Below are 19,904 nucleotides of genomic sequence, written 5' to 3' on the forward strand. Positions count from 1 at the left end.
TTTTCTAATCTGTTGTTAGGCAAAATCTTACCCTCCAGAGAATAACTAAAATATTGAACGTTGGCAAGCTTTTGCAATCATGATTCAGAGAAGGTTAATGCAGGCTCGTTTTTTGGGGTGCTTTTTCTTCTTTCTGAAGCCATTTTTTATTCTGTAAAATTTGTTTTTCTTTCTGGTGGTGCAGGGGATTGCACACAGTGCACTCAGCGTGCCCAGCGGTTGCCCTTCTACTGAGCCACATCCTTATCCCCCAGAAATGGAACTGCTAACTTATAAAAGTGTCATCATTGAAAACAGAAAGACTCACCCCAAACTCCGTGATAGTGCCACAATAAGCGCCCAGCTAGCATTCTCTGTATTTCCTCCATGGTTCCACTTTGTGTGTGTATGCTTTGTATAGCTCTCTGTCGTGACCATGCATTTCATGGGGTCCCCGCTGGTATGTTACTTGATTCTTTGTGGTAAATACATTACCCCCGTTAATTACTTAGCTGTTTTAAAAGAAGCAATTCATTTTGTTCATTTTTAAAGAAAACATGGGGCTATTTTGGTTTCGACTTTCAATTGCTTGATAATTAATGTGACTGAACACATGAAATTGTCTGTAGTACTTGTTTGTTATCATAGTTCATCTTTTTCAGTGTCTTCAATTAAGTGTTAGGGTTTCATGGGGTTTTCTCAGGTAGCATTCAGAAGTCAGTGTATGGGAGTTAGCCTTTTGTAGTTCCCGTGGATGGGGTAAATATTAGAGGTAGGAAGACAAAAGCAATCAAGAAAAGGATGAACATGCCAAGGTGGGTTCAGCTGACTTTACAGATCAAGGGTGAAATGAGTTTGTGAGGTTACTGCCGTCAATCAAAATTACCCCAGGAAAATCACCCAGAGAAGCTTAGATGTCATTTCCCAGCTGCTCCTTAGGTACTAATTGAGTGCTATAAAGAAAGAAAGCGAACTTTGGCTAAACAAGATAGTTATTCCTTAAAAGTCTTTTAAAGCTGTGTGTACAGCTTTGTCCACAGTGTTCTACAGATATTGATGGCTTGTTTGATAAACACAGAATCTAATATTTATGTGTAGAGATAGCGTTTGCAGACTATGTGAGGTAGTGTATACCTGTAATCCTGATGTTTGTGAGGTCCCTCACCTCCACAGCTAGTTCAAGGTTACCCCAGGCATGAATATATGTTTCAAAAAAGATACGAATATGATTTTGTTGGTCAATTTTGCTAGTTGTTTCTCTATATCTTACAGTGTTTTTTTTTTTTAAACTATGAAAACCCACAAATTGTTGAGTTTCTCATTGTAACTGCTTTACAGTGTACAGTTAAGCATGTCCGTACAGTGCACAGGGGGTAACTGCATAATGTTTGTGATTTGTCTTCTTAAGTCCACCATGATGACGAGAGAGCAGATACAGAAAGAGTATGATGCACTTGTTAAAAGCTCGGAAGATCTCCTCAGTGCACTGCAGAAAAAGAAACAGCAAGAGGAGGAGGCAGAGAGGCTGAGGCGCATCCAGGAGGAGATGGAGAAAGAAAGGAAGAGGCGTGAAGAAGATGAGGAACGTCGGCGGAAGGAGGAAGAGGAGAGGCGGATGTAAGGCATTTGCTTTGTTTTCACTAGAAGCCTGCAGGATGAAGGATGGTGGATGTCCTCAAACTCTCTTTCTACTTTAACCAGATGCTCATGCTTCATTCATTCATTCATTCGTTCATTCTTAATTTTTTTGTGACAGAGTTTCAGAGTGGAGCCCAGGCTGGCTGGAACGCTCATCCTCCTGCTACTGTCTTCTGAGTGAGGGTTAAACTTAAACACCAACATGCCTGGTACAAATCAACCAATTTTAGAATAAGGTCGAAAAAATTAAATGTCCATTTTCTATAGTTATATGGAATGGTTAAATATAGGTTGAATGTTCTTAATCTGAAAATCTAAAAACTAAAAATTCAAAGTCTGAAATTTTTTATTACATTTATTTGTGTGTGTGTGTGTGTGTTACTTCTTTGTCATGGTGTTATGTGGAAGTCAGATAGCAACTTGTGGGAGTTGGTTCTTTCCTACTGTGTACGTTTATGGGACTGAGAGTATCAGGCCTGGTGGCAAGTACCCTTACCCTCCTAGCCATCTAGTTGGCCCTAAAGTCTGAAACTTTCAAAGTGAGCACCCACAAACTTGATTCAGTCAATCTTGCTTTTCTTTGGTGTTTAGAGACGGCCTTGTAGCCCCGACTGATCTAGATTTTGTTATGTAAGCATACATACATGCATGCATACATACATAAGCATACATGCATGTATACATACATGCATACATACATACATGCATGCATGCATACATACCTACATATATAAGCATACGTAAGCTGAAGCTGCTGCCTCCCACTTTGTGGCAGTCCCCTCTCCACTGCCTCTCCGCACTGTGTTTACAAGCATCAGCTACCTGCCTGGACAATTCCCTTTTGCTCTAAGACATATTAATTGTGCATGTTACTAGCTAACATACATGTGTAGTTGAGGTACCTATCCATTTTTTCTCTTCACCCTATCTTTTCACCTGGCAAAGCACTATTCAGCGCCCCTGGAATCACTATTGTGTTTTCAGGTAGACTTCTCTTTTCCTCAGGTTTCACGTAAGAGAGGACACATGATTCTTGTGTTTCTTCTGAGTCTGACTCATTTCACTTAACACAGTGCCCTCAACTTCTACCTACTTCGCTGCAGACAGCAGGACTTTGTTCTTCGTCCATGGCTGAGCTCCGAGGCTGATTCTGTAGCCTAGTTAGTGTGAATAAGTTTGTCTGTAAACACGGCTATGCAGGCTGCCCTTTTATACACCAACGGCATTTCCTTGGACTGTGAACTCATCGTTACCAAGTTAGTCTCACAGGGCTCAGTGCTACAGAAGATGGTTGTATTTGCTTTATTGTGTAGGGGAGTTGAACTTTATGTCATTTGAACCAAATCGATAGTGTGTGTGGTCCAAGGCTAACATGGGTTCAGCCTGCTGTTCTCCGATGCTTGTTTACTTATGGCTTGTCTATCTTCTGAAAAATTTCATAGTCTGTTAAAACTCTGAAGAGTTCTCTCCTCTGTTCTTAGGAAACTTGAGATGGAAGCGAAGAGAAAACAAGAAGAGGAAGAAAGGAAGAAGCGGGAAGATGATGAAAAGCGAATCCAGGTGTGTGTTTATTGGGCTGCATTTCTCTCAAATAGAATCCCCTAAGCGATGAAAGAAGTGAATCAAAACCCTGGTTTGCCAGCTTAGATATCACTGATTTACCCGGGGGTTAAAGGGAGTGTGAGACGGGACATTGGTGCTGGGGAAGCTATGCTAGGCTCCTGTCTGCAAGCACATCATAGCATCAGTTACAGTGTCAGGCCTTGGTGTCCCCCCAAACCCCCAATGAGATGGATCTCAAGTTGGGCTGGTACTGCCTTTCCTTCAGTCTTGTCTCCAGTTTTTTCCCTGAAGTTCTTTTTAGACAGGAACAATTCTGGGTCAGAAATTTTGACTCTGGGTTGGCAACCCCATTACTCCACTTGAGACCCTTTCTTTGTACTGGAGGTGGACTCTACAGTTCCCTCTCTTCACTGATGGGCTTTCATCTAAGGCTACTCTCATGGAGTCCTGGGAGTCTCTGACATCCCAGGTCTCTGTGAATTTCCAGAGGGCCCCCATCTCCACCTCCTACAGCTGCATATTTTCATTAATTCTTCTGGCCCTCAGGGCTTCTTTCCTGTCTTCCCCCCATACCTGATCCTGTTCCCCTTTTCTCTAACCCCTCCCCTCTTCCACCCAGGTTCCTCCCTCCCTCTGCCTCCCATGATTATTTCCTTCCCTCTTCTAACTGGGATTGAAGCTCCCTCACTTGGGCCTTTCCGTTTGTTACACTTCTTATGGTCTGTGGGTTTTATCCTAGGTTTTCTGTACTTTTTGGCCAGTATCCACTTACCAGTGAGAACATACCATGCATGTCCTCTGGGGTCTGGATTACCTCACTGAGGATATTTTCTAGTGCCATCCATTTGCCTTCAAAATTCATGATGCGTATATATTTAATATCTGAATAGTAATCCATTGTGCAACTGAACTACATTTTCTTTATTTATTCTTTGGTTGATGGACATCTGGGTTGCTTCCAGTTTCTGGCTATTATGAAAAAGGCTGTTATGAGCATAGTGGAACACGTGACCTTGTAATATGGTGGGTATGTGCCCAAGAGTGGTATAGCTGGGTCGTCAGGTAGAACTATTTTCAATGTTTTGAGGAACCATCAGATTGATTTCTAGAGTGGTTGTACCAGTTTGCAATGCAGGGATGTTCCTCTTTCTCTGCATCCTCTCCAGCATGTTCTGTCACCTGAGTTTTTTATCTTAGCCATTCTGATTGGTGTGAAGTGGAATCCCAGGGTCATTTTGATTTGCATTTCCCTGATGACTAAGGACTTTGAACATTTCTTTAGGTGCTTCTCGGCCATTCAAGATTCCTCTGTTGTAAATTCTCTGTTTAGCTCTAGGCCACATTTTTTAATAGGGTATTTTGGTTCTTTGGAGTCTAACTTCTTGAGCTCTTTGTATATTTTGGATATTATCTCTTTGTTGGATGTAGGATTAGTAAAGATTTTTTCCCAATCTGTAGGTTGCCGATTTTCCCAATTGTCAGTGTCTTTTGCCTTATAGAAGCTTTTCAATTTCATGAGGTCCCTTTTATCAATTGTTCATCTTAGAGCCTGAGCCATTGAAGTTCTGTTCCAGAAATTTCCCCCGTGCCAATGGGTTTGAGGCTTTCCCACTTTCTCGTCTATTTGATTCAGTGTATCTGGTTTTATGTTAAGGTACTTGATCCACTTAGACTTAAGCTTTGTGCAAGGTGATAAATGTGGACCTATTTTCATTTTTCTATAAACAGACCACCAGTTAGACCACCCATTTATTGAAGATGCTTTCTTTTTCCCACTGTATGTTTTTGGCTTCTTTTGTCAAAGACTTGTTCATAAGTATGTGGCTTTATTTCTGGGTTTTCAGTTCTATTCCATTGATCGACCTGTATGCCTCTCTACCAATACCGTGTGGTTTTTATCACTATTGCTCTACAGTGTTGCTTGAGGTCAGGGATGGTGATTCCCCCAGAGGCTTTTTTTTATAGAGTTGTTTTCGCTACATAAAAAACAACACAAAAAAATTAATCATCTCACAACAAACCCAAAAGAAGATAATCACACATGCATAATAGCACCTCCAACAACAAAAATCAGTGGTCCTTAATCTCTCTCAACATCAATAGTCTCAAGTCTCCAGTAAACAGACCTAGGCTAACACACTGCATATACAAGGAGGATCCAGCATTTTTCTACATACAAGAAACACACCTCAGTGACAAAGACAGATACTACCCTAAGTCAGAGTAAAAGGCTGGAAAAACGTTTTACATGCAAATGGTCCCAAGAAACAAGCTGGAGTAGCCATTCTAATATACAATATAATAGCCTTTCAATCAAAAGTTATCAAAAGAGCTGAGGTAATAATTTTAAGGACAAAGAGCTCTGGCTAGTTGTGGCTTTCTGTGCTGCAGGCTGAGGTGGAGGCACAGCTGGCAAGACAGCGGGAGGAGGAGTCCCAACAGCAGGCGGTCCTGGCCCAGGAGTGCAGGGACAGGGAGTTGGCCCTGCGCATTGCCCAGAACGAGTCGGAGCTCATCAGTGATGAGGCACAGGCTGACATGGCACTCCGAAGGTACTGGGTTCTGGGTTGAAACCTGTCCTGGGCTTTCTTAAGCATCCTGCTTGTTGTTTCTATGTGAAAAGGACTAGGAGAGAGTCTTACTTTTTAGGTTTTGACATATTTGATGTAAAACCATTTAAGTTAGTTGGACTTACTTTTGTACTTAGTTGAATAAAACAAACGATTTTCCATTTAGTTTGTAAACTGTTATAACATAAACCCCATATTTTCAGTAATGGTTGGTCTAGTAAGAGTAAAAATCAGCTTTATTTCTGAAATTGCTTAATGGCATTGAATAATGGGTAGAAATTTCGTTTCTAAATTCTTGTTAAACACTGACAGAAGTTAGTGATACAGGAGGCTGTATTTTTCTAATGTAAGTTTTAAGCAACACACCATATGCTTAAGACAGCGAGATGCAGTTCATCTGCCCGTGCCCCAGAGTACGAATGATTCCTTTTCAAGAAGGAAAGCCTGTTTTGGTTCCTTAGATTTTTGAATTATGTCTAGATAGTATGCTAGAGTTTGGAGGAGCCTGGAAGTTCTTAATATTTTGTATCAAGATTTGGAAAAGTCAATATTTATCATCTAAGAATTTTTAGAATATATAAACAATTATCTTGATTATTCATTTAAAAAGGCAAAACAAATTTGTGAGAGGTATATGCTTTCTGTATAAGGAGAGGTGAGCATAGGCAATGTAATGTTGGTTTTTAGAAGTGTCCAGAGTACATTAAATTATAGCCACTAGATGGTGCTGTTTGCTTATAAATGGCAGCAGCAATAACATTCTGGGGTTAGAGTTTTAGCTGCAAAGACGGTTTTGTTCATTTGTCATCATAAGTTTTTCCAGGATGTGATTATTTTGAAAAGCTCTGGAGTCTGCACTGTGTATGAAAGTATATATACTGCAAATGATCTGGCTAGGACTGGATGTACAAAGTGGCTATAATAATTACATAAATGATGTATGTGATAAATACATGGCTCTGGTGTACTAAACATCTCTGAGTTACTTTTTCAGCTTGAGTTCCTGTCCAGCAACTTCTAAGTAAGACTTTTTTTTTGCAGACCTGTAGTATGTTTTCAAATATCATCTTAATCTGTTACACTTATGATTCTTGATGCAAACTGGTAACTTCAAATTGCATGAAATTATAGGGACATTAAATTTCTGTTAACACCAAATCTCACAGCATATGAATGTCTGGATTTTCTAATCTTAATATATTTTCTCTTTAATTTTTCTTAATTCTCTTAATTTATTATTTTGCAATCCTTCCAATGAATTAAAAAACACATTACAGTATTAATGATCTTATGTTGATTTCAGATAACTTGTATTTTTAAATCAACAAGTAATTAGAACAGAAATTCACACTATTGAGATTTTGACAATTAAGAGCTGGTGGTGATATTAACCAAAAAAATATTCTTTCCACAGAACTAATGGAACAAGACCCCAAATGACACCGTATGTCATTTCTCTTTGTCTCTTTAAAGATTGGTTTTATTTTTGAAAAGTACTTCCTGAATTGGAGTAAAGTTTACATTGCTTCGCTTTGCCAAAAGATAATGAAATTACTGTTTTCCCACCTTTTTTTCTTGCCTTAGGGAAGTGTTTGGTGCTCAGCCGTAGCAGCCATGACTTGCTCTGCTTTTTTGTGTTGTTGTTTCACCTTTAGTAGCGACTTGTTTTATGCATTTTAAATTCACATCTTCGTAGCAGGAGTGGGAGAGTAGATAAACACATAAGTGGAGTGCTTAGTTTCCAGTGTGTGTGATGGGAGGTGAAGTGGGTCTCCACCTAAAGGTTACATGCGATGCCTCTTTCATTGTAAGTCTCTCCACAGAGAGGAGTTTAGTAACCCTGGGAAAATAAGAGAACACATTATATACATGTATGAAATATTTAGAGATGTTTATATAGCCTGAATTTCACCTGCATTAAGCTAGTTTTTGACTGTATTAGACTTCAGCATCAAGAGCTGTTGTTTCATAAACAAGGTGGACAGTCACAATGAAGCATTAATTGTGCTGCTTGTAGTTGCTGTAGAAGACATGACCCAGGAACTGGATGTTTCTGCTTACATAGAGAATCACCATGAACACCATAGCTAGAGATGCAAACTGATCAGAGAATGTTGTCTCATGAGCTGTAATACCACAGCATCACCCACAGTTGATTCTTAAGAGTTTCAGACAAAACAAAGTGTCTCTTCTCAATTGCACAATGTTTGCATCTGCATAAAGATTATGTATTAGAAAAGAAAAAAATTGTCCATTAAAACTATGCAAAATGTGTTATTAACATGTAAAATGATTTACATGAAGAAATGTATTTGGGTGTTTGCTTTACTTGGTGTGTCTGGCAAACATGTTGATCTTATGTGTGTCAGAGGAGAGCTCCCAAGGGCAGTTCCTGTTCAGGTCAGGTGTGGTGTCCAACACCTCAACAGGCACAAGCAATGGAAGCTCACAGAATTAGTACCCCAACCCCAACCAGAGCGGGCCCTCTCTCCTGTCCCTCCATTATTAGAGCAACTACTTCAGAGTTGTCATTTGTAAGGAGTTTGTTAAACAAATACTGCCACTAATGTGTAAGGTGAAAGTGCAGGCATTGCAGGTAGCTCAGCAGAAGCAGAGATGAAAGCACATAGGTGCAGGGACCAGATGGGCTCAGTGAGTGATCTGCTGCAGTGCTGGTGAGGGTCAGGGTGGAGAGTCACTTGGTAGAGGTCGTCTCCTGGTGCTGAGGCATTTGAAGACATCTCTGTACAGTCAACAGACCAAATGATCAACAGCCTTGGAAAGCCATTTGACTCACTGGGAACCTGCTGTGAGTAGATAGATGGAGGACACTTCAGGAGAAAAGGGATGTTAATAACAGACAGGAACTTTGAGGCTGGGTGACAATTTAAATTTTTAAAATTTATTTTAAAATTTAATGTAGTATAACTTAAAACTTGTACCATTAGAAAGTTACAAAATTCCAATAAACAGATAGTATTAGGAGAGATTGACAGTGTTTTGCTGAAAAGACAATCTTATTAGATTATATTTGCATAGTTTATCCTGTGGATTTCATCTTCACGGATGAGATTCTACAAGGTAGTTTATATATATATACATATACATATACACACACACACAAATATATATATATATCCATTACATATTTAAATGCAAACCCTGCCCCTTAGTCAGAGTTCCAGCTCTTTGCAGGCACTCAGGAGACTGTATCCACAGCCAATAACTTTTTAACTCTTTTTAACTCTTGATTTGTTTTTAAAAACCTGACTGGTAGGGTTTGTGGTTGCGAGCATTGAATGAACAGAACATATATGAACGTGATTAATTATGAAGGGGAAAAAGAGCAAAGGACAGGGATGAAATGAAATAAAAAGGTGTTGATTTCTTGAGCCCAGTGAAACTGTCTTTCCGCTTCACGGAGGCTGAGATATGACAGTCTCTGGAGTAATTATGTTCTGATACTTGCACAGTCAGATTACATCAGACATTTCATATAACAAGTACTTGTGCTAATTTTTCTTCTTTTATTTTTAAAATATATGCTTTGGGTTGGAACCGAGGATCTTGAGAATGTTATCTGAGCATATCAGCTTGGTGTACCACCGTGAAGCTTCATCTAACTAATGTGCTAAGCATCTTTGGAGCAAAAATCCTTGTACAGCATCTATATCCTGCCAAGTTTCCTGCGTGCATTTAAAGCATGCTATTTATATTCTGCACATAAAAAATACCACTGAAGCATGGCCTTCATGAAATTTTATCTGAGGGTTTTTACCCAGTGATAGAGATGTGTTCAGATAACTTGAAACTCAAAGACCTCACCATGTTTTATGGATAGTTACTGAAACTGTGTCACTAATGGGTCCTTCACTAAGTAAAATGATTTTTAATAGGTAAAATATTGATAATATTGAGATTAATTATATTTTCATATCTTTTAAGCAATTTGTGTGATATGCCTTATATGTAATTGTGTTGTATTATCATTTTTTTTCTTGTAGGGAACAAATGGCCAAAGAAATGTCAGAAATTTTGAGTAGGTTAGTGCAGTGCGTTTGCAGAAATAAGTATCTATTACAAAACTAATCCTGTTTTAAAATCCCTTCTGATGATTTGGACTAGAACCTGCTGTATGAATGGCTCCCTCTCTTTTCATGTAACCTTTCTGTATGAGGAATGCCAGACCAGCACAGAAAGAAGCCATGCTCTCTAATCCCCGTTTCTCACTGAGGACACAGCTGGCGTTTTGGATGGGGCAGCTCTGCACTGGTGCTGGGCTGTGCTCTTCAGTCTCATCCTGATGGGATGAGGACATTGAAACTCTTCTGGAGATGGGGGTGCTACCTCTAGTTTGGGGGCCACTGTGCCTAGCTGAGGGGGAAGCATAGTAAGATGGGATCTTAAGCATGAACATGAGTTTAAAATCCACTGGTGCAAATGACTCTCCAGAAACACAGAGTGGCTGAGCTGTGTCTCCAGCCTTAGTCCATAATTTTTAGAAGTAGCTTTGAACCAATAATACTTTGACAATTTTAAAGTTACAACATTCATAAAAAGTGCTATTAATGTGTGGTAAAAGTCAAGTCATTTCTATTACTATTTTAATGTATTGTTTGTATGATTGTATGGTAAGGTTAATCAGTAGATTATTTTATTTTATTGTATTACTTTATCTTACTATTTTAATTATACAGAGATGGGGAGGGGAGCACTCACCTACATTGAGTTCATTTACTACTTCTAACTCCAAATACATTTTTTTAGCAAGCTTATGAAATGAAATATGAATGAAAAGATAGTGTTGTTACATTCACATTTTATTCAAGAATTCTTTGAATTCAGTTTTATCTTTAGACCTTATCAAAGCATCGCACACAGACATACATACATACATGCATACATACATACACACACACACACACACTCTACAGATGTCTTTCATATATTTGACTATCTAACTATATATTATATAAATTGGTTTCCTTTTTCAAAACAGAACAGTTTAACTCATAATAAAGAGTGATTTCTTTCCAGCTCCTTTATTGAATGGCAGTTTAGAGATGTAGAAAAGAGCATTTCCATATGTATTAAAAATAATGTAGACATTGTAGACACATATCTGACTCCGTGAGCAGATTTTACTGTACATACTCACTGTACATGTGTGTGTTCCATATGGACATTTCATACAACTATCTATTGAGAATATTTCTGCCACATCTTATACATCTTACCCACACTTTTATTTGATTTTCTCTCCTATTAATCCTTGTTCCCCCTAGACAGTTAAACTACTACTTTCATTTCATAGATACATACATGACTTTATATATCTATATAGATTCTAGAAGTCAAAACTCAGAGACAATGTGATACTGGTCTTTCTGAGACTGACTTAATTTTATTAATATGGCTATTTACAGTTATATGCATTTTCCTGCCAGTGCTGACTAACTCGGTTCTACTGATGGATGCCTGAGTTTGCTCTACAGTTTATAGTCGACTCTTTGAGCTAAGCAGTTAGGAATGAGAAGCTGTATGCAAATCCACCAGTTACGCAACTCGGTGTAAATGCAGCTTCTGCCGTATAGCTGATGTTAACCATAAGATGCAGAAAGGAATAAGTAGTTAGTTATCCTCCAGCCAGTATATTATGGTCACCATGTCAAAAGAGTTTTAAGTATGTAGTATGAAATATACCATTTTAAACTCACAATACACTCATAGGCCTTTAAAAGAGGCAAAGATACCTTATTTACTTCATTTTAGGTTTAATATTAAAAATGTAATTTCTATCACCTCAGGAAAAGGTGATGCATTTTCTTTTCTTAAAATGTCTTTCTTACATTGAAAATAAATTTTTTCCCAAGTAACATATCCTGATTATGATTTTCTGTTCTACTTCTCCCAGTTCCTCCCATCTGGTCCTCTCTGTCTCTCATTAGAAAGCAAACAGGTTTCTAAGGGATAGTAGTAAAATAAGATATAATGTAATATAATAAGATATATATATATAAGATAAAAACAAATATAATAAATAGGATAAAACAAATAATCAGAAGGAAAAGAACCCAAGAAAAGGCACATGAAGGGTGATGTAGTTTTAAAGATGCTTTTTCAATAATGTTAGTCATATAAAGTGTCTCTAGCTGGCCATTTGCTGGGTCTGCTAGTCTTTCAAAATGTAGGATGGTAAGAGGCTACACACTCATTCTTAGGTAGCATGCCTTCATTGCCCCTTTTAAAAGAAAGGTTTTCCAGGTAGAAAGTGGTAGAGGTGGGGTCGGGGTTTACTTCTTTGATACCCAAGAGGCAGGATTTTAGACCCTCAGTGTTTATTTACCACATCTGTGTTCCTTTTTTCCCCATATTTTGAAATCTGACGCATCTAACCTCTTTCTTTGTCATGTCGGGATTAGAATAAATCATGAGACTTGATTCTGAGTCCCTGTCTCGTGATCTGTATATTTCTTATTTGAATATGTGAAATTTTTGATTACAGAGGTCCTGCGGTGCAAGCTACCAAGGCTGCTGCTGGTACCAAGAAACATGATCTCAGTAAATGGAAATACGCAGAACTACGCGATACAATCAATACTTCCTGTGGTAAGTGCATGGAGAAGATGAAGGAGAGGACGAGGCTGTACCAACAGCCATTAAGATACCTAGATTGGGGTGGTATGTGTGCATGCGCATGTGTGTGTGTATATATGTATGTGTGTATATGTGTATATGTGTATGTGTACATAGTACCTAAACCAGTGTATTTGTTATTCTTTGTTCCCTTGAAAAATGAAGACATGATTTAGTCACAAACTCAAAAGGAAGACCTGTACTCCAGTTTCTTTTCTGTTGCTGTGATAAAATACCCTGACAAAACAGATGTTAGTGGAGAAAGGGTTTATTGTAACTCCTAAGTCAAGGTTACAGTCTATCATAATGGAAGACAAGGAGTGTAATGTGGTTGGTCATATCACATCTGCCATCAAGAGCCGAAAAAAAAAATGCATGCACTGTACTTACCTTGCATTTTCACTCTTACACACTCCTAGTCCAAACCCACAGTGCCTGGGCCTTCTCACCCCAATTAATACAGTCCAGTCAACCTCCCACAGATATGTCTGCAGACAGTCTAGCTTGGTGTAGACACTGCCTCTCTGAGGCTCTTTCCAGGTGACCCTAGGTTGCCTCCGGTTGACAATTAGAACTAACCACCACAATGCTGTTACTGAATGAAATGTATTGTGCCCACTTTTTACCCAGGTCACAGAAAAGGACCAAATACAAAGTATAACTTGGGTTGTTTTAATGACTGGCTCTTCTAATGCTAATCAAAATGGTTAACTACTTGACTATCTGAATCTTTTCTTCTGTGAATTCAGAGTAATAAATAACAATATAACCAAATTTTAAATTGTTTCCTCCACAGCAGAACAGTTGTATGAGGCACAATATCCAGAGTCTCACGCATAGTTATAGTCTTGTGTAAAAAACACAATGTTCAGGACACTGTCTAATAATGGAAGCATCCTAGTTGGACAGAGCTCTTGCTATGTTCTTCCTCACTGCATCCAGTGTATTATAAATGTGAAAATGTGGTCCATTTTCCCTTGCTTGTGCTTGAGCACATTAACTGTCTTATTTTTTAAAAACCTTTCTGATTCAATTTCTTCATATATAAAATACCTATGTAGTCTAGAGTTCTTGAGTAACCAACGCTCTAGGGTAGTGATCTGTGAGTGGGAAAGACCATGAAGTGCTCATGTTATCTTACTTCTTACTTTGTCCTATAAACTAAAACCCAACAACCCTTTATGCACACCGTGTTTATGCCATTGACTAATGATGTCAGATGAATGATTTAGAATGTGAATTTGTCTTTCTCTGTAATCAATAGACATTGAGCTCCTGGCAGCTTGCAGAGAAGAGTTTCACAGGAGACTGAAAGTGTATCATGCTTGGAAATCCAAGAACAAGAAAAGAAACACTGAGACCGAGCAGCGGGCTCCCAAGTCGGTTACTGATTATGGTAAAAACAAATCTGTGCTTTTCACTGTTCTAAGTATAGTACGTATGAATGCATATAGCTATACATCATGTTTTTTTTAGTAAAATAGTCAACATAAAGTTCTCTTATTGTGATCTAGTGAACATGATACAATCATCATTATCTGTCACATATAGCATTTCCTCTGGAGTAGACCTTTAAAGTCATATGTATCAAGATACATTGAATTTACTTGTTATAACAAAGTCTAAAGGTAAGACTCTTTTTGTGTATGTTGACAAAGTTGTACAATACTGAGCACATAATTACACACACACACACACACACACACACACACACACTCACACATTATATGAGGATGGCTGGCCTATATTGAGCCCAAATGCTTGCCTGGAACGTGCTTTTTTTCAGAATTGCAAAAAGTCCAAACACAAACAAAAAAGGTTCCACGTAAAAATATAAAGGTTACTATGATCGCTCTGTATGCTCACGAGCTTACATAGGAACAGTAGTATTTTTATATAGCTAAAAAGGATCTTACTTTTATTTTCTAAAATTTTCCTTATTTTGAAATTTAATCTAGCTCAGTTTTTAGAGTAGTTCCCCAAAGAAGCCAATATACTTATATTTTTAATATGGCGGTGCATTCTGGAATGGGATCATAGCCTAGAAAAAGAAAGGATTTGGTTCTGTGTCCTCCATCACCATGTCAGTTGTCCTATTTAAAAAAGTTTCACTGCAAATTTTACTTTATAATACTGTGATTTTGCCTAGATGCAGAAACCACGTGAACCAGGAAGTGGGACAGGGCAGACTCATTGGATCTGGGCAGACTGTCACATTGGCTCAGATGGTGTGCAATATGAGCTAGACTTTCAGTCCTTTGAAAAGATTTATTTTTAACTTGTGTATGGGTATTTTGCTTGGATGTATCTCTGCACTATACGTGTGCAGGCCAGAGGAAGGCATTGGATCCCCAGGAACTGGAGTTACAGACAGCTGTTAGCGTTCTGTGTGGGCTGGGCATTGAACCTGGGTCTGTTGAAAGATCAGCTGGTGCTCATAACCACTGAGCAATCTCTTCAGATCCAGCTTTTTAAAATTTAAAGCAGCAAGTGGAGTTTCATTGGATTCCCTGGTACTTTTATACCATCATAATTTTTCTTAATTCAGATTAGCATCAAGGTGACAGTAGGTTCCATATGTTCTCAACACGTGGGCCTGTGGTTTACCAATGCATCGAGTTTGAGTTCTTGGATGTAGTTTTAAATTCTCACTACTTCCCAAGGAAATAAGAGCAATATTTGATGAAATTCAGTTAAATGATAGGGCCTCAGCATTTCTCAGTTGTTGCAAGGAGTTGATAGCAGTAAGGAAGATAGTGATAGTGATTGGGGTTGAGTTTAGGCAAACTCTAATATGATATGGGACTGGGGTCATCTATAGCCGAGAGATAGTAGGTTTTGAAAGGTAGAAGCCCCAACCTTTTTTCTGTGTACTGAAAATGGCAGTAAGGTTCACTGTTTAGGTATTGAGTTTTTGCCCGAAACCGTGTTTGTTTTGTATATAAACAAACTATAAAAGACATACAAGGAGAACAGTGGGCTCTTCCTTTTAGCTGTAAATGTTCTGTGATTACCTCTACCATGACAGGTCTTCATTGAGTTGTACAGTTTACACCGCTAAATAAGCACACCATAAATGGAGGGGGCTTACAAATATCTCATGCAGTTTTCATTCAAATTTTGTTACTTTAAAAAAAAAATCTACTTTTGTCCCCAAATGAAGCAAATAACAACTTGCTGCTGTTAAGTACAGTATTATGTCAGGGAAATTTGCTAAGAGTTCTATCCAGGAGTAAAAAAAAAAAAAAAAAAAAAAAAAAAAAAATCAGAATTTTTATGCAAATACAATCAGATAATTTTTTATTTTGTCAACCTTCAGATAATTTGATTATGAGACATTTTTGTGATAAAAATCTACTTCTGCCCGTGAAGTAGTTATTCTGCTTTTCTCTGTGTTTTTTCCTCCTATAAAATTTGGTCTGACTCAGGAATGTGCTTGAGAGGAGTGGGCAAGGGCATCTGAAAGCTTCCTAGGTCAATGGTGGCAAGTTTGTGCTTTGTCGTTGTTATATTTAGAATAATTGGGATTCGTTTGAAACCATGAAATGAGGACACTCTGTGATTCACAAAAATAAAACCTGATGTCACTGAGTGCAAGAGTAATACTCTGATAAACTATGGTAAATTTCCATAGTGATGAAGAATCCCCCCCCCCCTTGAAAGTAAGAATAGGCCCCTTCCTGGCCTGGGACACGGAGCCTGCTCTCCCCTGGTTTATCATACCATTTCCATAAATGATTTTGGACAGTTGTCAATTACCCAGTGAATATTTATAATTGTTTCAAATTATGATTTTGGAAATAACTTCATTCAAATTCTTTAAAAAATGGCACAAGTTTAAGATTTAAGAAATTTGAAGCAATTAGAATATATCAACTGTGTAAAGCGTACTGTTTATTATCATTAGATAACTTTTTATGTCCCCAAATTATAAATGAAGCAGCTCCCCCTTCCTTTCTTCATTTCTCTCTTTCTTTCTTCTATGCTTTCTAAGCAACCATTTTTAAAATCAGAGCACCATTTACTATAGACAAGTCTTTGAGCTCTTTGGTATAGATAGAGTGTTTGCATGTTGTCACCACCTCAATTGATGGGATATATTAATTAGGAGAATGCTCATTTAACAGCTTTGGCATTTTTATATTTTCTTCAACATACAATATTTGTTCACAGATTTTGCACCATTTTTGAACAGTTCACGTAAGTCAATGGGTGGTAACTCATGCGCTAACTGGAAGAGGGGTTAAAATACGTCCTGCAGTACTAACTTTCTATCAAACACTGTTTTGCTACGTTGTAAGTGGACTTGGAGAACATTAAAGATGCCTGTCTGTATTAAAATATATTTTATCTTGAGATATGATACATTTTCTCAGATCAATTTTTAAAAAATATGCACACCAAAGATTGACCACACAATGGCGTCACCTGTCAGATTTCACTCATTTAAAACTGGCTGTACGCACCTCTTACAGTAGCAAAATGCTGTCTTCATTTCACAGCTGATCTAGAAGAAAGTCTAACTCTTAGGTGCTGATTGCAGAGGCTGCATTGAGATGATGCCCGTGTTTCTGTCCATGGAGATTCGAGTGCACTGTAGCAATGTGCACACATTTAATAATGACCCCTGCTAGCGGGAAGAGGGTGATAACATCTTGTGATGTACAGTCCTTCCATATCTTAGAAATTTTAGGTCACTTTTCCCTGTTCCTAAGTTCCTAGAATGAGTAGAGTGGTTTGCCAGCTGGGGTTTTGTTGAAAAGAGCTAAGAACTTCAGTTAATTTTGCCCACTTGTTGGGCCTGAGTTTTCCAAGTGCTTCTTATAATTTCTATTTTGTTCTGTAGTCTGAGGCATCGCCTCATGGGGTAGCTATCCCAGACTGGCCTCCCAGTCTCAGTGCTCTGGCCTCAGCCTTCCAAGTGCTAGGGTTTGTTTCTGGATCCCTGACTTTTAAAGGGGACGTGATTGGGTGAAAGCAGATTTTTAATCAATATTTTAATGTCTACTTAAAAAAAGTTAACTGAAGTTCTTAGCTCTTTTCAAGAAAATCCCAGTTGTCTTATTACTAGAAAAGGCTATCAAAAAGTTCGGTTTCTAAATTTTAATCAATGTGTTAACTCCAGGAGGCAGATACCTTACAAAATAAATTAGTGAATAGAAACTGTCAGGTGCCCTTGTAAATTTCCAATCACTCATTCACCACCCAGAAGGGTTGGTATTTTTAAAATATTTATCTATCCACTCATCCATCTATCTATCCATCCATCCATCCATCCATCCATCCATCCATCCGGAGGCAGAGCCTCACTCCTGGCTGGCCTGGAATTCACTTTGTAAATCAGCTGTTTTAAACTTCAAGTATGATCACTGAGTACAGTGCAGCCAAGTACAGTGGAGGGAACAGGAACAAGAGAACAGACCTACCTCTGTTTCTATGCTAAAGGCCATGCAGCTCCTAACCTCACTAACAAGGCTGGCCCTTCTTTCATAGGCTTGGGTGGTTTCTCCTTAAGTGCTTATTGCTTTCTCTGATTTGCGAATAAATAAATCTAACCTTTCAGGAGCTGTTGATGTTTCTTGAGGGTGAAACTAGAGCAGGGATATTTTCATCCTTTTGGTGTTTCTGAAAGTTCCTAGGCAAGCCACCTGCTGCGCGTGGTTTTGTTTATCAGATGCGCTTTCATCGATGTGCTTTGATTTTTCATGTCGAGGTTCTTGGAACTGCAGTAAATTGTTGTTCGACTTTCAAAGCTAGGAATATAAAGTGCACAAACAGCCTCACCTGCTCGGGGTATAAAGTCATTACTCCAGGGATGTGCTCACAAATTTGCACATAAAATAAAAGTCCAGTTATTCAGTACTGAATCGAGCAAGGTTTAGGACTAACAGAAAAGGAAGAATCATTTCTTTCCATTGGTAAGGAAGCCCATATATCCTTTGCCACTTATTTCAGTGGGTTTTCTGTCAAGAGAAATTTCATTTTGCATTAATTAATATTTTTGAGGAAAGGGTCATACTTACTATTATATGTAGGGGTTTTTTTGGGGGGGGCAACTTTCTCTAAATGTATCTGTGCTATTTTGGCCTTTAAAAAAAAAACCCAAAGTTGGTAAAAGAGGAAAATGTTGAATGGACTTCTCTTTTGGTGTAAAATATAATTAAATGGATAAATCTTTCTAACTTGAAAATTACTATTTATTTAGTTTTAGGTAGTCATATGTAAGTTATTCTCAACTTTTACCTGAAATCCTTGTAGGAAAAATAATACTAGACTACTTGCCTGCTATGTGGATTAATTTGGGGTTACTGAGAAGTCATTTGTGGGAATCTGGTAAAGGTTTTGTTGCCAGTGGTGGTGGTGGTGGTGGTGGTGATGGTGGTGGCGGCGGCAGTGGGGGCACCCATGTGTGTACCATATTTCTGTATATACACAAAGTTTTAGCATGTGTACTGTGCCTGTGCACAGTGCTTGTGCATACAGTAAGTGCACAATGCTTGAGTATGCGTATGTATACTATGCATGTGAGTACTGTGTGTGCACAATGCTTGATTGTGTTTGTATGTGTCTATTCATGTATGTATTATATATGTGTGTGTATGTGTGTGACCATGTGTGTGCACAATACTTGAGAGTGTGTTTACTGTGCATGTACCCGTGCCTGTCTATGTGTGATTTTATTCCATGTGTGTGTATGAGCACAATAACTGTGTGTGTGTGTGCATTATGCATGTGCACAGCATTTGAATGTGTATGTGCATGCACATGCACAGAGCCAAGAAACATCTTTTGTCAAGGACCGTTCTAAGAAATCCCACTCTGAATTGGATTCATTAACAGGCAAACTAATACTAACATTTTAAATTTACTAGTAGGAGCCTCTGTTCTCCCCCTCCCCTCTTTAAAATTCTTGGCGTATTTTAGGAATGATGTCTGTTTTCTTTTCCTGTGGGTGGCTGGTGTAACATTGCCTGTTCTGTGTAACAGCTCAGCAGAACCCTGCAGCTCAGCTCCCTGCCAGGCAGCAGGAGATTGAGATGAACCGACAGCAGCGTTTCTTCCGCATCCCCTTCATCCGCCCTGCGGACCAGTACAAAGACCCTCAGAACAAGAAAAAGGGCTGGTGGTATGCCCATTTTGACGGACCCTGGATTGCTCGGCAGATGGAGCTGCACCCTGACAAGCCACCCATCCTTCTTGTAGCTGGTGTGTATAATTCACAGGTGGGGAGGGACCAAACAAAAAAGGATTGGAAATCCCTAGATGAAACAGTCTGATATGTAATCAGTCAGTCATTGCATTGCAGAATTGAATGGCAGAGCTTTGCAGTTCAGTCTCATCTCCAGTTAAAGGAAGATTAACTGATTTACAGTGCAAAATCATTTTTATGCCTGTTTAGATTTTTATGTCCTAAGAAACTTGTCTTTGGTGTTAAGTGCTAAGTTTTGTATTAGCTTTGAGGGCACACAGAATTCGTATTAACCCAGATGATTTCTTCAGGGGTGGGGCTTATACATT

General features: G+C 38.6%; 1 protein-coding gene across 5 annotated transcripts in view; it reads left to right on the forward strand.

The window, feature by feature from the left end:
* Myo6 (myosin VI) overlaps window positions 1-19,904 on the forward strand; it is a 142,226-nt gene that overhangs the window by 119,256 nt on the left and 3,066 nt on the right. For 2 of the 5 annotated variants that reach the window (XM_029482049.2, XM_029482050.2), the window contains 10 exons: window positions 1,388-1,596; window positions 3,099-3,177; window positions 5,572-5,732; window positions 6,745-6,771; window positions 7,165-7,194; window positions 9,755-9,793; window positions 12,256-12,359; window positions 13,651-13,782; window positions 16,560-16,586; window positions 19,374-19,592. In XM_029482049.2, the coding sequence (XP_029337909.1) occupies window positions 1,388-1,596; window positions 3,099-3,177; window positions 5,572-5,732; window positions 6,745-6,771; window positions 7,165-7,194; window positions 9,755-9,793; window positions 12,256-12,359; window positions 13,651-13,782; window positions 16,560-16,586; window positions 19,374-19,592 (1,027 nt within the window). The remainder of the gene's footprint in view (window positions 1-1,387; window positions 1,597-3,098; window positions 3,178-5,571; window positions 5,733-6,744; window positions 6,772-7,164; window positions 7,195-9,754; window positions 9,794-12,255; window positions 12,360-13,650; window positions 13,783-16,559; window positions 16,587-19,373; window positions 19,593-19,904) is intronic. The other 3 variants (XM_029482051.2, XM_021171399.3, XM_029482052.2) reach the window with 3 other exon arrangements.

This window comes from Mus caroli, unplaced genomic scaffold (genome assembly GCF_978045245.1).
Source record: "Mus caroli unplaced genomic scaffold, Mus_caroli_1 scaffold_11, whole genome shotgun sequence".
Taxonomy (NCBI): domain Eukaryota; kingdom Metazoa; phylum Chordata; class Mammalia; order Rodentia; family Muridae; genus Mus; species Mus caroli.